The 16,960-nt window shown below is 39.4% G+C and overlaps 1 protein-coding gene across 1 annotated transcript in view; it reads right to left on the bottom strand.

Annotated features, from left to right (window-relative positions):
- Positions 1-1,993: 1,993 nt before the first annotated feature.
- MMP2 (matrix metallopeptidase 2) overlaps positions 1,994-16,960 on the bottom strand; it is a 35,342-nt gene continuing 20,375 nt past the window's right edge. The window contains exons 9-13 of the mRNA XM_042821792.1: positions 15,128-15,281; positions 9,777-9,913; positions 7,789-7,948; positions 4,066-4,175; positions 1,994-2,812 (exon numbers count right to left, since the gene is read on the bottom strand). Of these exons, the coding sequence (XP_042677726.1) occupies positions 2,709-2,812; positions 4,066-4,175; positions 7,789-7,948; positions 9,777-9,913; positions 15,128-15,281 (665 nt within the window). The 3' untranslated portion in view covers positions 1,994-2,708. The remainder of the gene's footprint in view (positions 2,813-4,065; positions 4,176-7,788; positions 7,949-9,776; positions 9,914-15,127; positions 15,282-16,960) is intronic.

The raw sequence follows: 16,960 nt of genomic DNA on the forward strand, positions 1-16,960 counted from the left end.
CACTGGACCTGTCCTGGGAGTAACTGGAGGAAAATTTCCTTCAGCTCAAGGAACAACAGCTGTTGACTGTGGTGCAGGACTAATTGGGAAGGCTACAGAGAAGAAGGATTCTCAGGAGACAGCTATCTTTGCTTTTGGCATTGGTGAAAATAGTAATGGCTCATTCGCATGATAGTTCTCTGTAAGTAGATTTATGTCTGGATAGTATGCAGTGCAGATTATTTGGCAAATGCAGCCAGTTTAGAAGCAGTATCTTCTCAGAATATGGTTGGAAAAAACAACAAACAGAAAAACACAATAAAACCCACCCACAAAACAACAGTAAAAACATTCCTTTAGTTATAAAAGGGAAGCACTGAGTGTGAAGAGGACATCAGCTATGAACTGATTATTGTATTGTATGATCAAGTATTAGCTGATTACTAGCCAGTTTTATGACCTCAGTGAACTCAGAGACATGTTGAGAATGTCTCTCACTGAGAGAACCCCGTGGAGCTGGGTTGACCATGTGCATGATGCAACCTGTATCTGCGTGAAGTGCTTCGTGTTCATGAAGCTAATTAAGCTCCAAACAGTGTTGGTTCCATGTGCAGAGTAGAGGTTTAAGTCTCTGTTTCTCCAATTTATGTTCACTGTAAGATATGCATACAATTTGTATTCTGATTGTATCTTTCTATGTTGTGGTGGGGTAGCCTGCTGATAAAGAAGGAAAAGCGTGGATAATAGGCTGTAAACTGTTCTGAAAAGGCAGAGGGCTTTGTAGTGATAGAAAAGCTAACCTAGATTTCTAAATAAATCCATTACACAGTTATATCCTATATTGCCCATCCCTCGACAGCTATTTCACTATAATGTATTTCTGAATTTATTTTTTTGAATTTATTTTTATGTAATTTTTATTACAGAGGGATCTGGACAGGCTGGAGAGCTGGGCTGAAGCCAATGGGATGAGTTTCAACAAGGCCAAATGCCGGGTCCTGCACTTCGGCCACAACAACCCCAGGCGACGCTACAGGCTTGGGGCGGTGTGGCTGGAGGACTGCATAGAGGAAATGGACCTGGGGGTATTGATTGATGCTCGGCTGAATATGAGCCGACAGTGTGCCCAGGTGGCCAAGAAGGCCAATGGCATCCTGGCTTGCATCAGAAACAGTGTTGCAAGCAGGAGCAGAGAGGTGATTGTTCCCTTGTATTCAGCACTGGTGAGGCCGCACCTCGAGTACTGTGTCCAGTTTTGGGCCCCTCACTGCAAGAAAGATATTGAGGCCCTGGAACGTGTTCAAAGGAGGGCAACAAAGCTGGTGAGGGGTCTGGAACACAGGCCATATGAGGAGAGGCTGAAGGAGCTGGGAATGTTCAGCCTGGAGAAGAGGAGGCTCAGGGGAGACCTCATTGCTCTCTATAACTTCCTGAAGGGAGGTTGTAGTGAGCTGGGGGTCGGCCTCTTCTCTCGTGTCATTAGTGATAGGACCAGGGGGAATGGCTTCAAGCTACAGCAGGGGAGATTCAGGCTGGACATTAGGAAGTATTACTTTTCAGAAAGGGTGGTCAGGCACTGGAACGGACTGCCCAGGGAGGTGGTGGAATCACCGACCCTGGGGGTGTTCAAGGAAAGACTGGATGTTGTGTTGAGGGACATGGTTTAGTAGGAGCTATTGGGAATAGGTGAACGGTTGGACTGGGTGATCTTTTAGGTCTTTTCCAACCTTGGTGATTCTATGATTCTATGATTCTATGAATTTCTAATTCCAGATGATACAAGGAAGCACAGCCATGAGAAGTGTTGGCAGTGTAATTTAATTTTATTTGTATCATTGGCATTTCATGTTTGGGACATTGTTTTCTGAATTTATTTTTACTTTTTTTTTAAATGAGAAACATTCCATCAAATGTGAAAAGAACTCCTTCTGTTCCCAATGCATAAGCAGAAAGCCTAACCAAACAAAACCTCAATATTATAAAGAACAGAAAAATAAAACAAGGTAAACAGTAATACTTGACTTCTGTGTATAATGCATTGACTTAAAAAATCTGAGTCATTCTGTCTGTATAGACAAGTTATAGAGTAGTAACAAAGTGCAGGAAGCAAATTGCTAAGTTGAACTAAGGTTTTAAAATAGAAAGTACTTTAAAACAATACTTTAATACAGTTTCTTGCCATGATTCCATCATGCATCAATACAAATCAAATCCCGAGGCAACCTGTGCCTTTGACAGTCTTTCTGAATCATTATGTAAATAAATGGAAGTAATGATCAAACTCGCAAGAGGGTTAAAAACATTAAGACAAACCATCTATTTATAAAAGAGTTGTATTAAAAAAAAAATTAAAAAAATCAAAGTGCACTGCTGGTACATCTTACTTGAGGCTATTTGAGATGTATCTAACACAGGGGCCTGATCCAGTCTCCAATGATTTCAATGCTTTCTTCAAGCACCAGGGAAAGAAAGAACCGTGCATGTTCTGTTACTAGCATTGCTATGACTAGCACAAAAACTGAAAAACTGTACCAGAATACATACGTAAACATCTTTTGTATGTTGAGGAGGCAAACACTTTTAAATTATCAGATGTGTACAGTACTGGTACTTAATGTTTTGGTGCCAGTACCAGACTGGTCCAGTAATTGACATTCAGATCTATTTCTAATTACAGATAAGGTATATAACAAGAAAGTAAATATTTGGTTATTAATATATTCTACAGTTCAGCAACCCAACCAGTCAGAACTTATCTTGCCAATTTTAACAATCTTCAAACTCTTATCTTCCATTTGTAGATAGTACTGGTCTTTGAAAAAGTAGGTGTACCCTGTGAAGGTAAACAGAATGATACACTCAATCAACTTCAGAGCACAAAATCTTTGATCAAAGCTTTTTTGTTTAATTTCACAAATCTTAATGAACTATGGGAGCTATTTCCTGAAATATTTACACACATTAAAAATGTATTTTGTTTTTTCAAAACCACTCTGTAGGCCAGAACTTCCCAGGCAGAAATATTTGCTGGCAAAATTGATGTTGAAACTGTAATCAAGTTGGGACTCGTGAGGTTTGCAATGCTTCCAGATATTGACACTTATCTGAGCAACGTAAGAGGCCATGTGGAACCTTGGGCCAAGCTCTCGGCTGCAATTGATAGGATAAAATAAATAAATAAATGAAGATTGGGAAGTGGGGGAAGGAAAATGCCACCTGTTTGTGTCTGTGATCAAGGGAGTATCATGCTCTAGTTCTGTCTGTGCCACAAGAGGATGATGCAGAAATGGTGCTGGGTCTGCATGCTTGAAGGGTAGTCAAGAAGTTGGGAAACTTTCAAGCAGCTGGGCCTGGCCTGATCGTGGCCTTTGGCATTAAGACATCCTGTGCCTTAGGTGCTGGAAGGCAGAAGCCACTTATTTGTTCTCTCAAGCTATAAGAGATAAAGAGTTCTCCTGCAAGCTGATTTTCCCCATGCCAAAATTGATGTCAAATTGTCACAGCTTCAAATGCAGGTTTTCTTTAGTTTTTCAAAGTGACTCCATTATGGGTAGCTCTTCATTTATGTAACAGCCTGACATTTGTGTAGGAGGTTTCTAGGTCAAAACAGCATATGGATGGAAAGCACCTTAACAAGTCATATATGGCCTTATTATGGCTGTTACTATTGTTAAGAAAATAGAAGGAAAGAATAGGGGTAAAATTCTACTAAAGACTGTTTCTTGCCTTGTTATTATTTGCACAGTGTTCAGTGTAATGGAAGTAACTGATAGAAATTGATTAAATTGAAATTAAATAAGCTTTGTTAAAAGAGATATTAGGGAAACTATTATTACTTGTTTGGATAAAAAAAATCCAGGGGAAGTTGTGTTCTATAAATGTTTCATTTCAAAAAGCTTAAGCTGTGATCAGTAGGATGTAGTTATCAATTGATGTTCAGTGGAAAAATATAAAGTTTGAATTAGAAGCCTGCAAATCTGAATGGCAATTTGGCTCTTATTTATGGACCACAAGAAATTGAAGTATCCAGTAATGTCACAGGAGGCCAATAAAAGAGTTAGTGACTTAAATAAGACGATAGCTTACCGCTGTCAGTGAGACCCAGGACAGCATCGAGGTTATCTGGAACTCCGTTCCAAGAATCCGCAATGAATTTTGGGGATGCAAGCTCCATTTTTTTCTTTTCTTCATTGTACCTGAAGTGAATTATATTCATACATTACAAATCTGTACTTAATGTAGAAATTTTACAGATCTGTACTTAATGTAGAAATGTAACTTAATTTTGCAGGGAGTCCTCCTGTGATTGTGCAAAGCAATCAAATGGGAATGATAGCTGAGATTGTAACACTGCTTCCATTTCATTGTCCTTACTCCTGACTAACGTTACACCCTGTGAAATCTCTTCTTCTGGAAACGCAGCTCTCACTGAACTGAGACTTTGCTTAGCAAAACATTTTTCACAAGCGTAGCTTCAAAATGCCAAATTCCAGGGAAGGCGGTTTTTCAAGCAGCAACCAATATGTGAAGGTTTAATGTGGGTTTAAAAACAATCCTACTTGAAATTTTATGCTTGTACACCACTTGATTGATGGATTGTTACTAAATTACAAATTACTTTCCTTAACTTTTCATTTAAAAACTCTATTATTTTCACACAGTTCTTTTTCTCTTTGTGACAGTCAATAGATAAAAGCCATGTTAAAAAATATATTCATCTCTTTGAAAAACACAATGGTTTTCACACTGTGCTTTGAAGATAAAACCTCATCTGAAGGAAATCCACACAACTTCAATAAATCTTGTAGCTGAAGTCCTGCATAAGTGAGTGGGCCTGCATATATCTGCAGCTGCAGATGATCAGGGGTTCTGCAGAAGGTGCTTCCCCCTTTTTCTGACTTAAAGTTTGGAGTCGGTGCTGAGTTTGAAAGGTGGAGTTGCCCCAGGGAGCAATGACACAAGATGTAGTTTGGCTTCCAATGCATACGAAGCCTCAGTCACTCTAGCAGCATCTCTTCAAACCCAGCAGATTTCAGAGAGGTTGTCTGTGGCTAACGCTGGAGGGAGGAAAGTGTGCATGGTGTGTATGATCTTTCTGTTTTTGGTCACCTTTCCCTCATTCCCACCTGGAGGTTCTTGGTTTGTATCCCATGGTACGCTGGTACAAATGAGCAGCATCTTGGTTAAAAATGATTTGTGTAATTAATTTAAATTACTTCCTGTGTTTTCTTTGGATATTTAAAGAAAATCCAGTTACTTGCTACATAGCTTTAAAACTTCAGGTGTGGAACCTGAGCCAGCTTCTCTTCCTCTGCCTCATATAACTTCACTTTGCTTAATAATATTGTTATAATAACACTCAAACAGCTTGGGGCTGGAGGAAAATCCATTTAAAGCAAGCGTGATAATAGCAAGGAGGGTATTATGGTATGTCACTATTTCGATTCTGTGGCAGAGTCCTTGTATAAAATAAAAAAGATTCAAATGTTATTGAATCTGTTAGATGTATTTTTTCCTCAAATATTTTGATTTCATCTTTAAACAGATGCAGATCATCTCAGATTATTCTTATTTCTTAATAAATTATGCATTTTGCAGTGACTGCAGTTGATAAGGTACTTGGAGAGGAATACAGTCTGTGGCTAGAATGATGAATTACCTGGGGGCCCTGGAGTACAGTTAATCAAAACAATGTTTGATACAGACCAGCAGTTTTGCTAACTCATAGTCTGTAGCTCTTTTTAGGAATTGCAAGTACTGCAAATGACTGTATTAAAACTGCCTGAATTCATTTAACAAGATGATCTCTGCAACATTATAAAGTGAGTAAGATCTTTAGCTTTTAAATTTTCATTTTTCCTAGAGGTAATGGATAAGAATCTTCAAAGTAATCCCAGAGGCATGGAATTGCAGGGGTTGGAAGGGATCTCAAGAGATCATTGAGTCCAGTCTCTCTTCTAAAGCAGTTCCTTACAGTAGGTTGCACAGGTAGACATCCAGACAGGTTTTGAATCTCTGTAGAAAGAGATTCCACAGCCTCTCTGGGCAACCTGTTCCAGTGCTCTGTCATAATGTTATGATTAATGGGCAGTTGTGAAATGATATGTTATTTACTTATGGGAATCCCCAGCCAATAGGCTATAAAAAGACAGTAATCCAATTTGATGATAATATGAAATTAATGTTTATGGAAAATGGACTCAGTTATACTTTTATATTTTTATATAGACTGTGTCTCAGAAAGGACTCCTATCTTGTGCATCTTTTCATGGTTAACGTTTCTGTTTTGTAACTTTTCTCTATTTTGTCAGTTTATGAGTGGCTCAACGTTCTGCCCTTTGCTTAATGGCTGCATTCCTAGAGTGAAGTCCTGTTTCAGGAAGAGATCTCTGATAGTGAATGTTGAAGTTAGTGTTTCTGTTCAGGTATCACCCTGTTCTGATGGGCAGCACCTGGTTCCTCAAAGCAACAAACTGTCTGCTTTTTAAAATGATCTTTTGTGCCACATCTTCCTAGTGATTAAGATACTGACATTCTGTTGAATACATTTAGTACACACTTTGTCAGGCACAATCTAGGATGTCTATTTCAAACACATTAATCTTTGCACATTTTGAAGACATTTCTTTCCTCATCTGTGTCTGATATCTTTCCTGCACAGTGTGTTTTTGCAGCAGGTTACTGGCCAGCTTGATTGCAGTCTGGGCGCCCTGAAATACTTAATACTTATATAAATGTAGTTCAATACCCAGGTTGCTGTATAACCTTAGGCAAGTCCATGCATCTTATTTCCTTCCTTAGAAATAGGCCATTGCTAGCCTTATTTACCTACAACATGAAGCCTCTGGTGAAATTGTTGATGGTTATACTAACACAATTAGATCCCATACTGATTAGGGTGTTTAGTCTCCATCGCAATCCAAGAATTCTTTTGATAATAAAGTGGCATAAGAGCTTAGTTGATAGTTACATCATATTTTGCATCTTAGACAGTCTTTTGAACAGGAGACCTACCCCAAATATACATGTAAAGACTTTTGTGAATATTTGTGGACTTGCAACAAAGCTTTCCTGAGATGTACTGGAAACATGAAAAACATGGCAAAGATGGTCGAAACAAATAGAAGCCTAGATTTTTCCCAAAGTACTAACAGACTTTTCGTGGTTTGTTCAGATCTCCTCAGTGCCAATTCTATTAGTAGACAGATGCATTAGTGACTGGTACATCAACTGCCAATGGGCCTGCAGTCATCTGCATTGTGTTTTATTAGTCACAGGTTGTTGTTTCTTTCGCATGCAGCGCCTTCAAACCTTTTGGCTTAGTGCAAGAATTTCGAAGGCAATCCAGTTTTTAGTTTCAGGTGACTGATGATCACCCCAGTGTTTAGGAAGTCCTTTCAGAGCTTTCTCCCACCAGATTTGGACTGACTGTGGAGACATTGTGCCCCTCTTAAGAGCTGGGACTGACTGGAGTGACTGCTCAGACACAGGGCTTGAGGGGGATAAGTTGTTAGTGGGGGACAGACTGATATGGACACTCAGATCTCCTCTTGGAAGCTGTTACCTCAATTACATGCTAACCTACTGCTACTATATGGAAGCTCTCTCTTGGCCATATCTCTCAGGTCAGCATCCTCTCTCACCACCCTTGCTCAACTCCACTATCAGTGCTGTCCCAGCAGCCCTCATTTTGAGTTGGCCAGGGATGAAAATGATCAGCTTAATTCTTGCCTCCCAAACCTGAATGTGCATTCAACACTGGAGATATAGTTTTGTCTAACAGCATACCACCCCTTCCATGTCTCTTACTTCCAGTATCTGTCTCCAGAGAAAATATATGTCTTCTTGTTTCTGCCCCAGTTGAAGACTGCATCAACGCGTTGCACGTCGGGGGGTAGTCCCAGGCTGGTGAGTTTCTTTGGATAGCCCCTATCCAGATTGCTGGCTGTATAAACCCAGTACTCATTTCCTAAGAAAGGGAAAAAACAAATTGCTTATTAATCAGGCACATAGGAATATTTCTTCTTTATACTTGGATATGGCAGTTTTCATTGTGCTAATTGTACTACTAGTCTTTGTAGTATTTTTCTGTCTGCGACAGAAAAAATTAAAGTAAATTAGAGTGCTAAATTAGAGTGCAGATGTACTGAGATCACAAGTTCTGTTTTTGCCTCTCAGTAAAATGTATCATTTCAGTGTGCTTTTGCTTCCTATTTCTTGTCTGTTCCATTTTTCTGAGCTCTGAGCCAAAGAGATTGCCAGATGTACAGTCCTTAAAAAGAAAGAAAGAAAAAAAAAGTGTAGTTCGAGTGTTATAAAACAAATAGTTACTATTTGGTAATCTGTGTTATCACACACTGTTAACCAGACTTGGATCAACATGGATCAAATGCAGAAACTCATGCTTATCCTATTTGTTTTATTCAGCAATTTGTCTCCTTGGTTTGTTTTCTTCAGCAACTTTATTGAGCTGTTACCAGGATGTTTTTGCCCAGAATTCATATTTGTGTTGTCTTTTTTGTCATATGACACTTTCTAATTTCTCTCCAAATACATTGTGGTGGAAGAGGTCTATTTCTACATTCCTTACATAGATTTGTAACTTAGTAAATACCTAATAAGATTCACTGGAAGCCATGGAAAGACTGGTTCATGACAGGAGATTTCCTGGATTCTATGATACAGATAGTGGGAAGGAAAGTATTTAATATAAGAAAACTATAAAGTGTAGCACTTGAGCTCCCGAGCAGTTGCCACTTCAGAAGCAAAGGAGAGTTCTCACTCACAAGCATTTTGAGATAGTTAAGTTACAGGCCACTTTCAAACCAGTCTTTGATGGTCTGAAGAGTTCTTATTTAAAGCAGGTTAGTTATATTTCTTTTCCTGGAAAATATAGTGAAAGGGAGAGAGATGCACATGTAATAGGGTTATGTGTAGTATACCCAACTTTTAAAGCGTTTTGACTTGGCTGAAATAAAACATCTTAAAGCTTTTTTTCTCTCATGTAAACTAAAGGAAATAGCCTTTGAGATATATGGAATAGATTACCATTACTCTTTTCCGTCCCGTACAGAAAATGTACAGGAGCTTGGGCCATGTGGTTTTTATATGTTTGGAGATGTTTAGTCATGTTTTTGGTAGATACTGGAGCCTAGTTTTTGCTGGCTCAGTTTTTCATAGAGCCTCCCAGCTCTGCTAAGTTGGCTGGTACAGCTGAACCATACGTGTGACTCCAGATGGCCAGAGCAGTGCTGCAGTGCTGCCTGATCTCCTCCTCTGGTGCAGGCAGTGAGCACGGCCCCTTTGTCCTCTCCTGGTGAGCCACCAAGGCAGATCCTTGGATGCCAGAGTAGAAGTCAGTGTTTGGCAAAGAAGAGGAGGAGAAGCATGGGAACAAAAGATGTAATATTCCCAAGCAACATGCACAGTTTTATGTGCATGTTAAGACATGCTTATCATGAGAGGAAACAGAAAGAAAACATAGGAATGGTTGTTGGGTGGCTTTGTGTATGAAGCAATAACTGTGGTTTAGTCCTGCTTATTGTTGAATGCTTCTTTCTGGGTGCTGCTGGCTCCCTTTTGCTGTAATGGGGGCTGTATGCTGTTCGGAGCCTTTCAGATGCAGCTTTTGTTGCAATGTCCTCAGCATAGGATATTTGATATCTGCCATCCATACCCGCTGGCTATGCTTACTCTCAGCAGGCTGTTCCCTGGCCCAGTTACAACTCAGAGGAACCTGAACTTCAGTGCAGCATTTATGCAAATGCATAATTATATTTTAAAACTAAAAGCAGTACCTGCAAAAAATATAGCCTTCTCATCCTGAGGGGACTCGTAGACAGCATCGATTTTCTCTGGTAGATCAGGCCAGAACGTAGCAACAAGAAGAGGACCTGTGGGTTTTCCTAGAGGGTTTACAGTCCTCCACATGAATCTGAGCAGAACACAGAATAGTACGAGGTTTACAATGAACTAATTCACCAGCACATCTGTTTCTCATCATTTCTGGCAAAGGCCACATGTGCATGTATACACGTACATGCACACACGTTAGCAGCAGCACACACTTATAATTGCTTTCCTGCAGTGGCTGCAAAACCAAATCATTTAGAAATGTATTGCTAAAACAGTTGCATAATAAGTTGCAAGCTGGACTGCAGACTACATTGCTTATGCTGATTGCTTTGGAGTACATGTTGCTTTTTGCATCAGAGCAAAATGTATTCTGTGCTTTGATTATACAAATAAACTCATTTACAGAGCATTTAAACTATTAGAGCTCTCCTGCTGTTGTGTGTGGAGCAGATGGATGAGCATTTGACAGAAGCAGAGATCGGCGTTCCATGGATTGCTCTTGCAATTACTATTGTAGTTACTAGAGGTTCAAATTTAACAGCGGTATATCAGTCTGCTTGGAAGTGAGCTTGGCAGTAAAAGAAACTGCTAGCTCTAAAAATGCTCAATAGAGAAATACAGAGGATAATTTATTGGATATTTTCTGTGTAAGTAGGATCACCGTTTGAGTTAAACTTTAAAAAGCTGTAATTATCTTCAAATGGCAATGCTTTATGCTGAGGGCCTTCGGTACTCAAAATGGCACTGCCATTTCCTCCTCCACAGAACAAGCAGCTTTTTTCCTCAGCAAAATAGAAGTTTTGCCATTGTCATAAAATGAAGAATCAGCAGGCTTGTGGAATCATTCTTGCCCCAAGCCTGTCGCTATGAAATTCTCAGGTCAAGCAGCTTTCACTATTATTTTGTTGCCAAAGATCAAGGTGCTACTGGCATACGATTTTTTTTGCAGAGAATAAGTTATAATTACCCATTCCTAACCAGAATAATTAAACCTTTCAGAACCCTAGGAGCTGAAAGTGATTTATTTATATATTTTAATCCAAAACTTGGAGAATCACTCCTAAATTCGTGTGATAAATTCCTGTGTTTTTATTAACAGACATTTGACTGTGAACAAACAGTATTAGCTAGGACAAATAAATCATTTTGAAATGCATCTGCAAGTATAATTAGTTGCTGTGTACTGAATTAAGATAATGTTTGAAATGAGGAACAGTGCAGCTGGCAAAGTGCATTGTTTTTTCTCTCTCCATTAAAAATATATATTAATTAAATCAGACGTATGGTACTAATAATTAATGTAGTAATAAGTCAATTCACTCTCATTTTGCAAGCACAGATGTATTTTTAGTGTATACAAAAATATATCAGCATATCTCATAATCTTCTGTTTAGAAAAGAGGAGAAAAACAAGGTGTTTAGTTAATTACTCTTAGGACAGTTTTAAAGTGCATGTGAAATACTGTAAAAGGTGATGATAAAATGTATTTTGTGCATCTTGTTTTAGACAGAAGATTAGATTTAATATGATATAAAATGGAAATCCACATAACAAATCTTTCCAACACTGCATTCATAAAAGTAGCTCCTTTAAGAATGCAGGTTATAGGATTCTTAGTCTAATTCTGATTTATGGCTGAGTCAGCACTAATAATTGCTATCTGCACGAGTTCCAAACTTTTTAGAGCCAATGGAGACTTGAACACAGGAGCTTTTCTTAAAGCACACATTTTGAGGGACTCGTTGAAATGGTGAGGTTTTCTCTTGGAAAGGGAAACTTGGTCGAAGTTGTATTGCCTTTTGTTTTTGGATTGAGTAAGAAGTGTTTTTATTTCTACTCCTCTTATTGAGGAAATGGTGGAAATACTTCTTTGGCTTTCTCATTTCTCTTTGAAAATTGTGAAATGTTTAAATTCATTCATGTTAAATTTTAATATTAGATATATAGACATTTCGCACTTCTTTATGGTCGGTATTTTACATTCTACTGTAACACAATATTTGCCATTATTACTTGTACTGTTACTATTATATGCAGTTATATAGAGGGACCAAACTGGTGGGTTGTAGTCAAACATTCTGGTTGCTTTGAAAATACTGTCCCAGTGAAAGGCTCAGTGGTTCTCTGTGTATTCCCATTTGTTTATTTGGTTTGAGATGCGATTTGAAGGAAAACGAAAAATTATTTTTTGAGAGAATTCATCTGATCTGATCTCCTTTTTTGCTACTTGCCCCTTACGGCTTTGTAATGTGAGAGCTGGGATCATTTTCGGGAATCATAGAAGTCACATGACAAAAGAGACATTTTGTTTTTTGAATTCCAAAAGTGAATCATAATGTTGCTTGCCCGATATTTTGAAAGCCGTAAGACTGACAGGCAAATCTGTTCCAGCGCAAAACAATTAAACAATTGTCTGCTTTTGCTGAATGTCAGATCAGGAGTGAGGCAGATGAACAGACTGTCTTGTATTTGCATAGTTCTTTGACCAACTGGATCTGAATGCAAAATGCTTCTATTTTGTTCAGATTACAAAGAGTAGTGAATTGCTCTGCTCATTTAGAAATTGATTTAAAATTGTTGTTTGCTGAATCAAGCCTTGTGTGGTTACTGCTTCACAACAGCAGAAGTGAGGTGGAGGTCCTGGCTGAAAGCCAAAGCCCACAGGTGAGCCAAAGGATGCTGTGGAACTTGTAAGGATTGTTACTGCTCTGAGAATGTGTTTTTGTTTTTGAAAGCACTGAGCTGAGGTGAATACTTTAGCTCTCTCAGTATGCTAACAGAAGGGAACACTTTTTTTTTGCAAACTTGTTAGGCTATGGTGCTGAGGCCAGCTCTGCAGCTTACTGGAGGAAGGGTCCAGAGCTGGCTTTCTGTGAAGCCGGCCTGTTGTTAGAGTGGGACCATTTCTTGGCCAAGCAGGGGCTATTTCTAGCCATTACAGATGACTGGCTTGTAAGGAGCCTGCAGCTGCAAGAGTCTGCTCAGTACAGAAGGTATTGCACTCAGCCCCCTGGATGTAATGAACAAATCCTTTTTGCTTATAGTAGTTGTAATACAAATGGGGAACATTAATAATTCCCAGTTATAATAACATAATCACAGCCTCTGCATTGCTGAAACTGAAAGCATTCAGTAAAGGTTATTTTTGATTTGTTGACAATCTGTCAAGGAGCAAAGAAAATGTGAGTTTCAGTGTGTTGGTCTGAGATACTTGTATGTTTATATGTGCAAGGAAATGATGTTTGATTTGAGCATACACACTGAAAATACACGGTCCTAGATCTTTGGTTGCTTTGGAAGAATGTTCTCAGCAACTGAGGATGAATGAATCAAGCAGGCATTGATTTACGGAAGGGAAAGTAGAGCTTTAGAGTATTTCAAGCGCGGTGATGCCAAGTCTCATAGTCTTTAGGAGATGCTCTTCATTGCTGAGCAGCTGGGTAATACAGGGCCTGGCAAAGGCAGTGGAAGCTGCAGCTGTGCAGCTGCCTCGTTTTCCTTCCACATATCAGGAATTTGTTCTTTTGGACCAAAAAGGCCTCTTGTGTCTTCTGCTGTGGAGCCTTTGCACTCATGGAGCCTGTTCTAATCATCAGTGTCTTTGATGTGTAATTATGGCAGCTGTGTGCCACATAACACTATTATTTAATGACTTTGGACTAAACCATCCAAGGACAGTTTTGCTGGCAGATTTCCATAACTGTGTCTATGTGCACATGGGAGAAAAACAGACCCTCTTTAGACCAGACCATTGTAATGCCTACACTCAAGTTTTGCTTAAACATTGTCTCTGTGAGAGAGGAGGCATTGCAGATTATTGTCACCAGTTCTGGACAGAGTACTTCTGTTGAGATGTGTTCAGATTGGAAATGTTCCCGGAATCAGATTTGAATCTTTTCTCTGGAGTGCAGATTATGTGGAATGAAATAAGGAAGGATAGTGCCTCCACAACTGTACTCAGCTGAAAGTAATGGGATTTCCAGTGCTGAGTTGCTATCCTTGTAGAAACATTCAGAAATGTTTTATAGGGAGTGAATCCTTTTTTGGCAGGTAATAGACTGCATAATGCATCTCTTCCATTGCTAATTTTGTGATTAACATTACAGAATGGTAAATCTCTTAAGATGTGGGAGGGGGGTCAGATATTGTGTAAACATTTAGAAGTTGGGATATGTTTCCCAGCTCCTTGACACTTTTGACCTGGTTGCAACTCTGTAGAAGCCTGCAGAGACACCAAGATTAATTTTAGCTCTCCAGTCTGTAAAATTGGGCTGAAGATACCATAAGAACAAGATCTTTTTTTCTTGAGGTAACTTGCATTTTGCTCAGGATTTGGTTATGACTAGTACCACCCCAGCTGTCATAACATCTTGGCACGAATATTCCCAGTGCAGACAGAAGCCATAAGTTAAAAATCATTTCAAAATCATTAAAACAATTGAGGTTGAAAGTTCCAGAATCTCAAAGTTCTTTGAGAGTAGCTCTAAGAGAAGATGAATTTATTTCAAAATCATTGCTCATGTGAGCTACCTCATTTGGCTGTAATTACAAACAACCTTTTGGACATGAAGGTGACTGGGAGTAGTCAGCATGGACCAACCTTCTGTGATGAAGTGACTGGCATGGTGAATGAGGGGAAGGGACTCCATAAAGGTTTTTGGCACTGTCTCTATTAAGATTCTCATAAAGAAGCTGGTGAAGCACGAGCTAGGTAAGCAGTCAGTGAGGTGGACTGAAGCCTGGCTGAAGAGCAGGCCCTGGAGGCTGTGATCAGTGGTATGATGTCTGTTTGGAGGTCAGTCGCTATGGGTGTACCTCAAGGGACGATACTGGATCTAGCACTGTTCAGCATCTTTATTAATGGCCTAGATGAAGGGACAGCGTGTCCTCAGAAAGCGTGCTGGTGGTAGAAACCTGAGAGGGCCACCTGGAGCTGCCATCCAGGGGAACCTCAGCAAGCAGCAGAAGCAGGCTGACAGGTCCTCATGCAGTTACACAATGGGCTGGGAAGTCCTGCACACTGGAAGGTGTAACAGCCCCAAGCACCACTACTTACTGGTGAGGCAAGGTCCTGGTGAACACTGGTCTCACAGTGAGCCAGCAGTGTGCAGGAGGCTGCCTCATCTAATCATAACAAGAGAATGTCCCATTTCTTTCTCCTAGGAGTTGATGAGGACATGTTGCTATCTCTGAGCATACAGAAGAAATAAATTTGTACTTAATTATAACTTCCTAGACTCTGGTGAACTCTGATACTTCAGATGCCATCAGTAAGCAATTTATCTCACTTACCTGTCTTTGAAGAAAAATATTTCTCCTCTAATTTGTGCGACTCCATCAAATACAATGTCGTGCTTGCAGAGCTCTGGAGTGACCGGTCCAAGGGTGGGACGTGGTCCTGGCCCTGGTCCTGGCCCTGGTCCGGGTTCCACATCAGGTGATACTTCTGCAAGAGTGAACAGAGGGATGCTGGGTGTTCTACTATGTAATGCAGTGCTGCATCCGTAACAGAGGTCGTGAATTATCATAATTAATACAAGGGAATAGCTTTGAGAAAGATTTTGAAGAGCAAAAAAGTCTAATGAGGTCTTATAAAGAAGGGTGGCTGTGTCCAGGTGAGAAGGCCTTAGCTTCCAGTCCTGCCTGAATGTGCTGTGATGCCATTTGAGACACTGCACCTAGCTGTTTGTCTGTCTGTTTAAGTGAAAGATCCAGGGTTGACTATGAGTTTGAATGTTAACATTACATTTTTTATTATAGTGACTTGTAGAATGAAGAGAAATGCACCTTGAAGTCCTTCTATTCAGAATTCTCTGCAACTCCGCTGAGAGAGGCATCAAAATGGATTTTTCTTCTTTTTACAAGTGCTAATATTTTGCAGATTATAAAGATGAATTTTGAGTAATGTGTGTATGGTCCCTGTGTCTTTAACACTAAGGAAAATGTGCTTTTCAGAACATGCTCTTTGCTGCCTGGTTTGTTCTTTACTTTCTGTTGTTATGAGGCTTACCCTAGACATCAGACTGATCAACTTTGTTAAACACTATGTGCGAGTAGCTGATTTGAGGTAATAGTAATGGAAGAACTATTTTTTTTCCAAACAGTTATTTTATATAGAGTGCAGTTTGTCTAAGTATTATTTCACAGTGATATTAAAAGAACCATCATAGTTTTGTCTTGGCTTTTGATGTTACTGGAGAGCACTGAGTTAAATTCTGAGCTCTATCAATGACATGCTGGGTGAGTTCAGAAAATTCACTTAACCTTGCCCACGTCTCAATTCTCAGTGTTAATTAAAGCAACTAAGAACAAAACAAGAAAAGAGTTAAATCTGTTTTTTGACAAAGAAGGTCTCATGTGGAAATAATTTTGATGTATCCTTATAATAATTTCTGAGGTCCTGAGTGCTATGCCGTGTAGTCATTGGAAGGTATCCTGGTAGAAAAGTATGAAGTGCAGAAAGAGAAAAGAAATGCATTTTTCTAGACTGCTTAATTGACTGTAGGATATTTTTGCCTCCACAGGGAGGAAGATGGATAAAAGAAGGGCCTTCAATCATAATTATTTCTATGCATTTTACTAAGTGTCTGTGAAAAAAGTAATGAATTTTAAAGATATACCAGCATAAAAGTACTTATCTGTGAGCCTTCCAAATTTGTTTACACACAGCTGTAATCTCCCACACATTATCTGCAAATGTTATTGTGACTACATAACTTGAGTAGTGGGAAGTCAACGTGAACTCTTTTCCAGCTGGGACAGGAAACAAACTCTTGCCCTTGTGGGGAAGGGTTGTGAGCCGGGAAGATCAGGGTTGTGTAGACAAAAACACCCACATCAGATATTTCAAGATAGAGGAAAACACAGCATTTCATTGTCCTGGAAAGCCATTTGTCAGGGGGGTTTGGAGGCTCTTGTTATTGCAATAAATTTAATGACTCCTCATCCTTAAATTATGATATTTGTTTAAAGTAAGACCCCTGGTAGTAATATGGAGCAACCAGGGAAAGAAACAGAGGAAGTTTCTGGCATTTGTGATATTGTGCATTATGTCACCTACTGCAAGTTCTGAGACCCAAAACTCAACCTGTGCTCCATACATTCCTGATGAATTCTGCTGATGAG

This window comes from Centrocercus urophasianus, unplaced genomic scaffold (assembly GCF_019232065.1).
Source record: "Centrocercus urophasianus isolate 14NV4802_14NV808 unplaced genomic scaffold, USGS_Curo_1.0 seq_2, whole genome shotgun sequence".
Taxonomy (NCBI): Eukaryota; Metazoa; Chordata; class Aves; order Galliformes; family Phasianidae; genus Centrocercus; species Centrocercus urophasianus.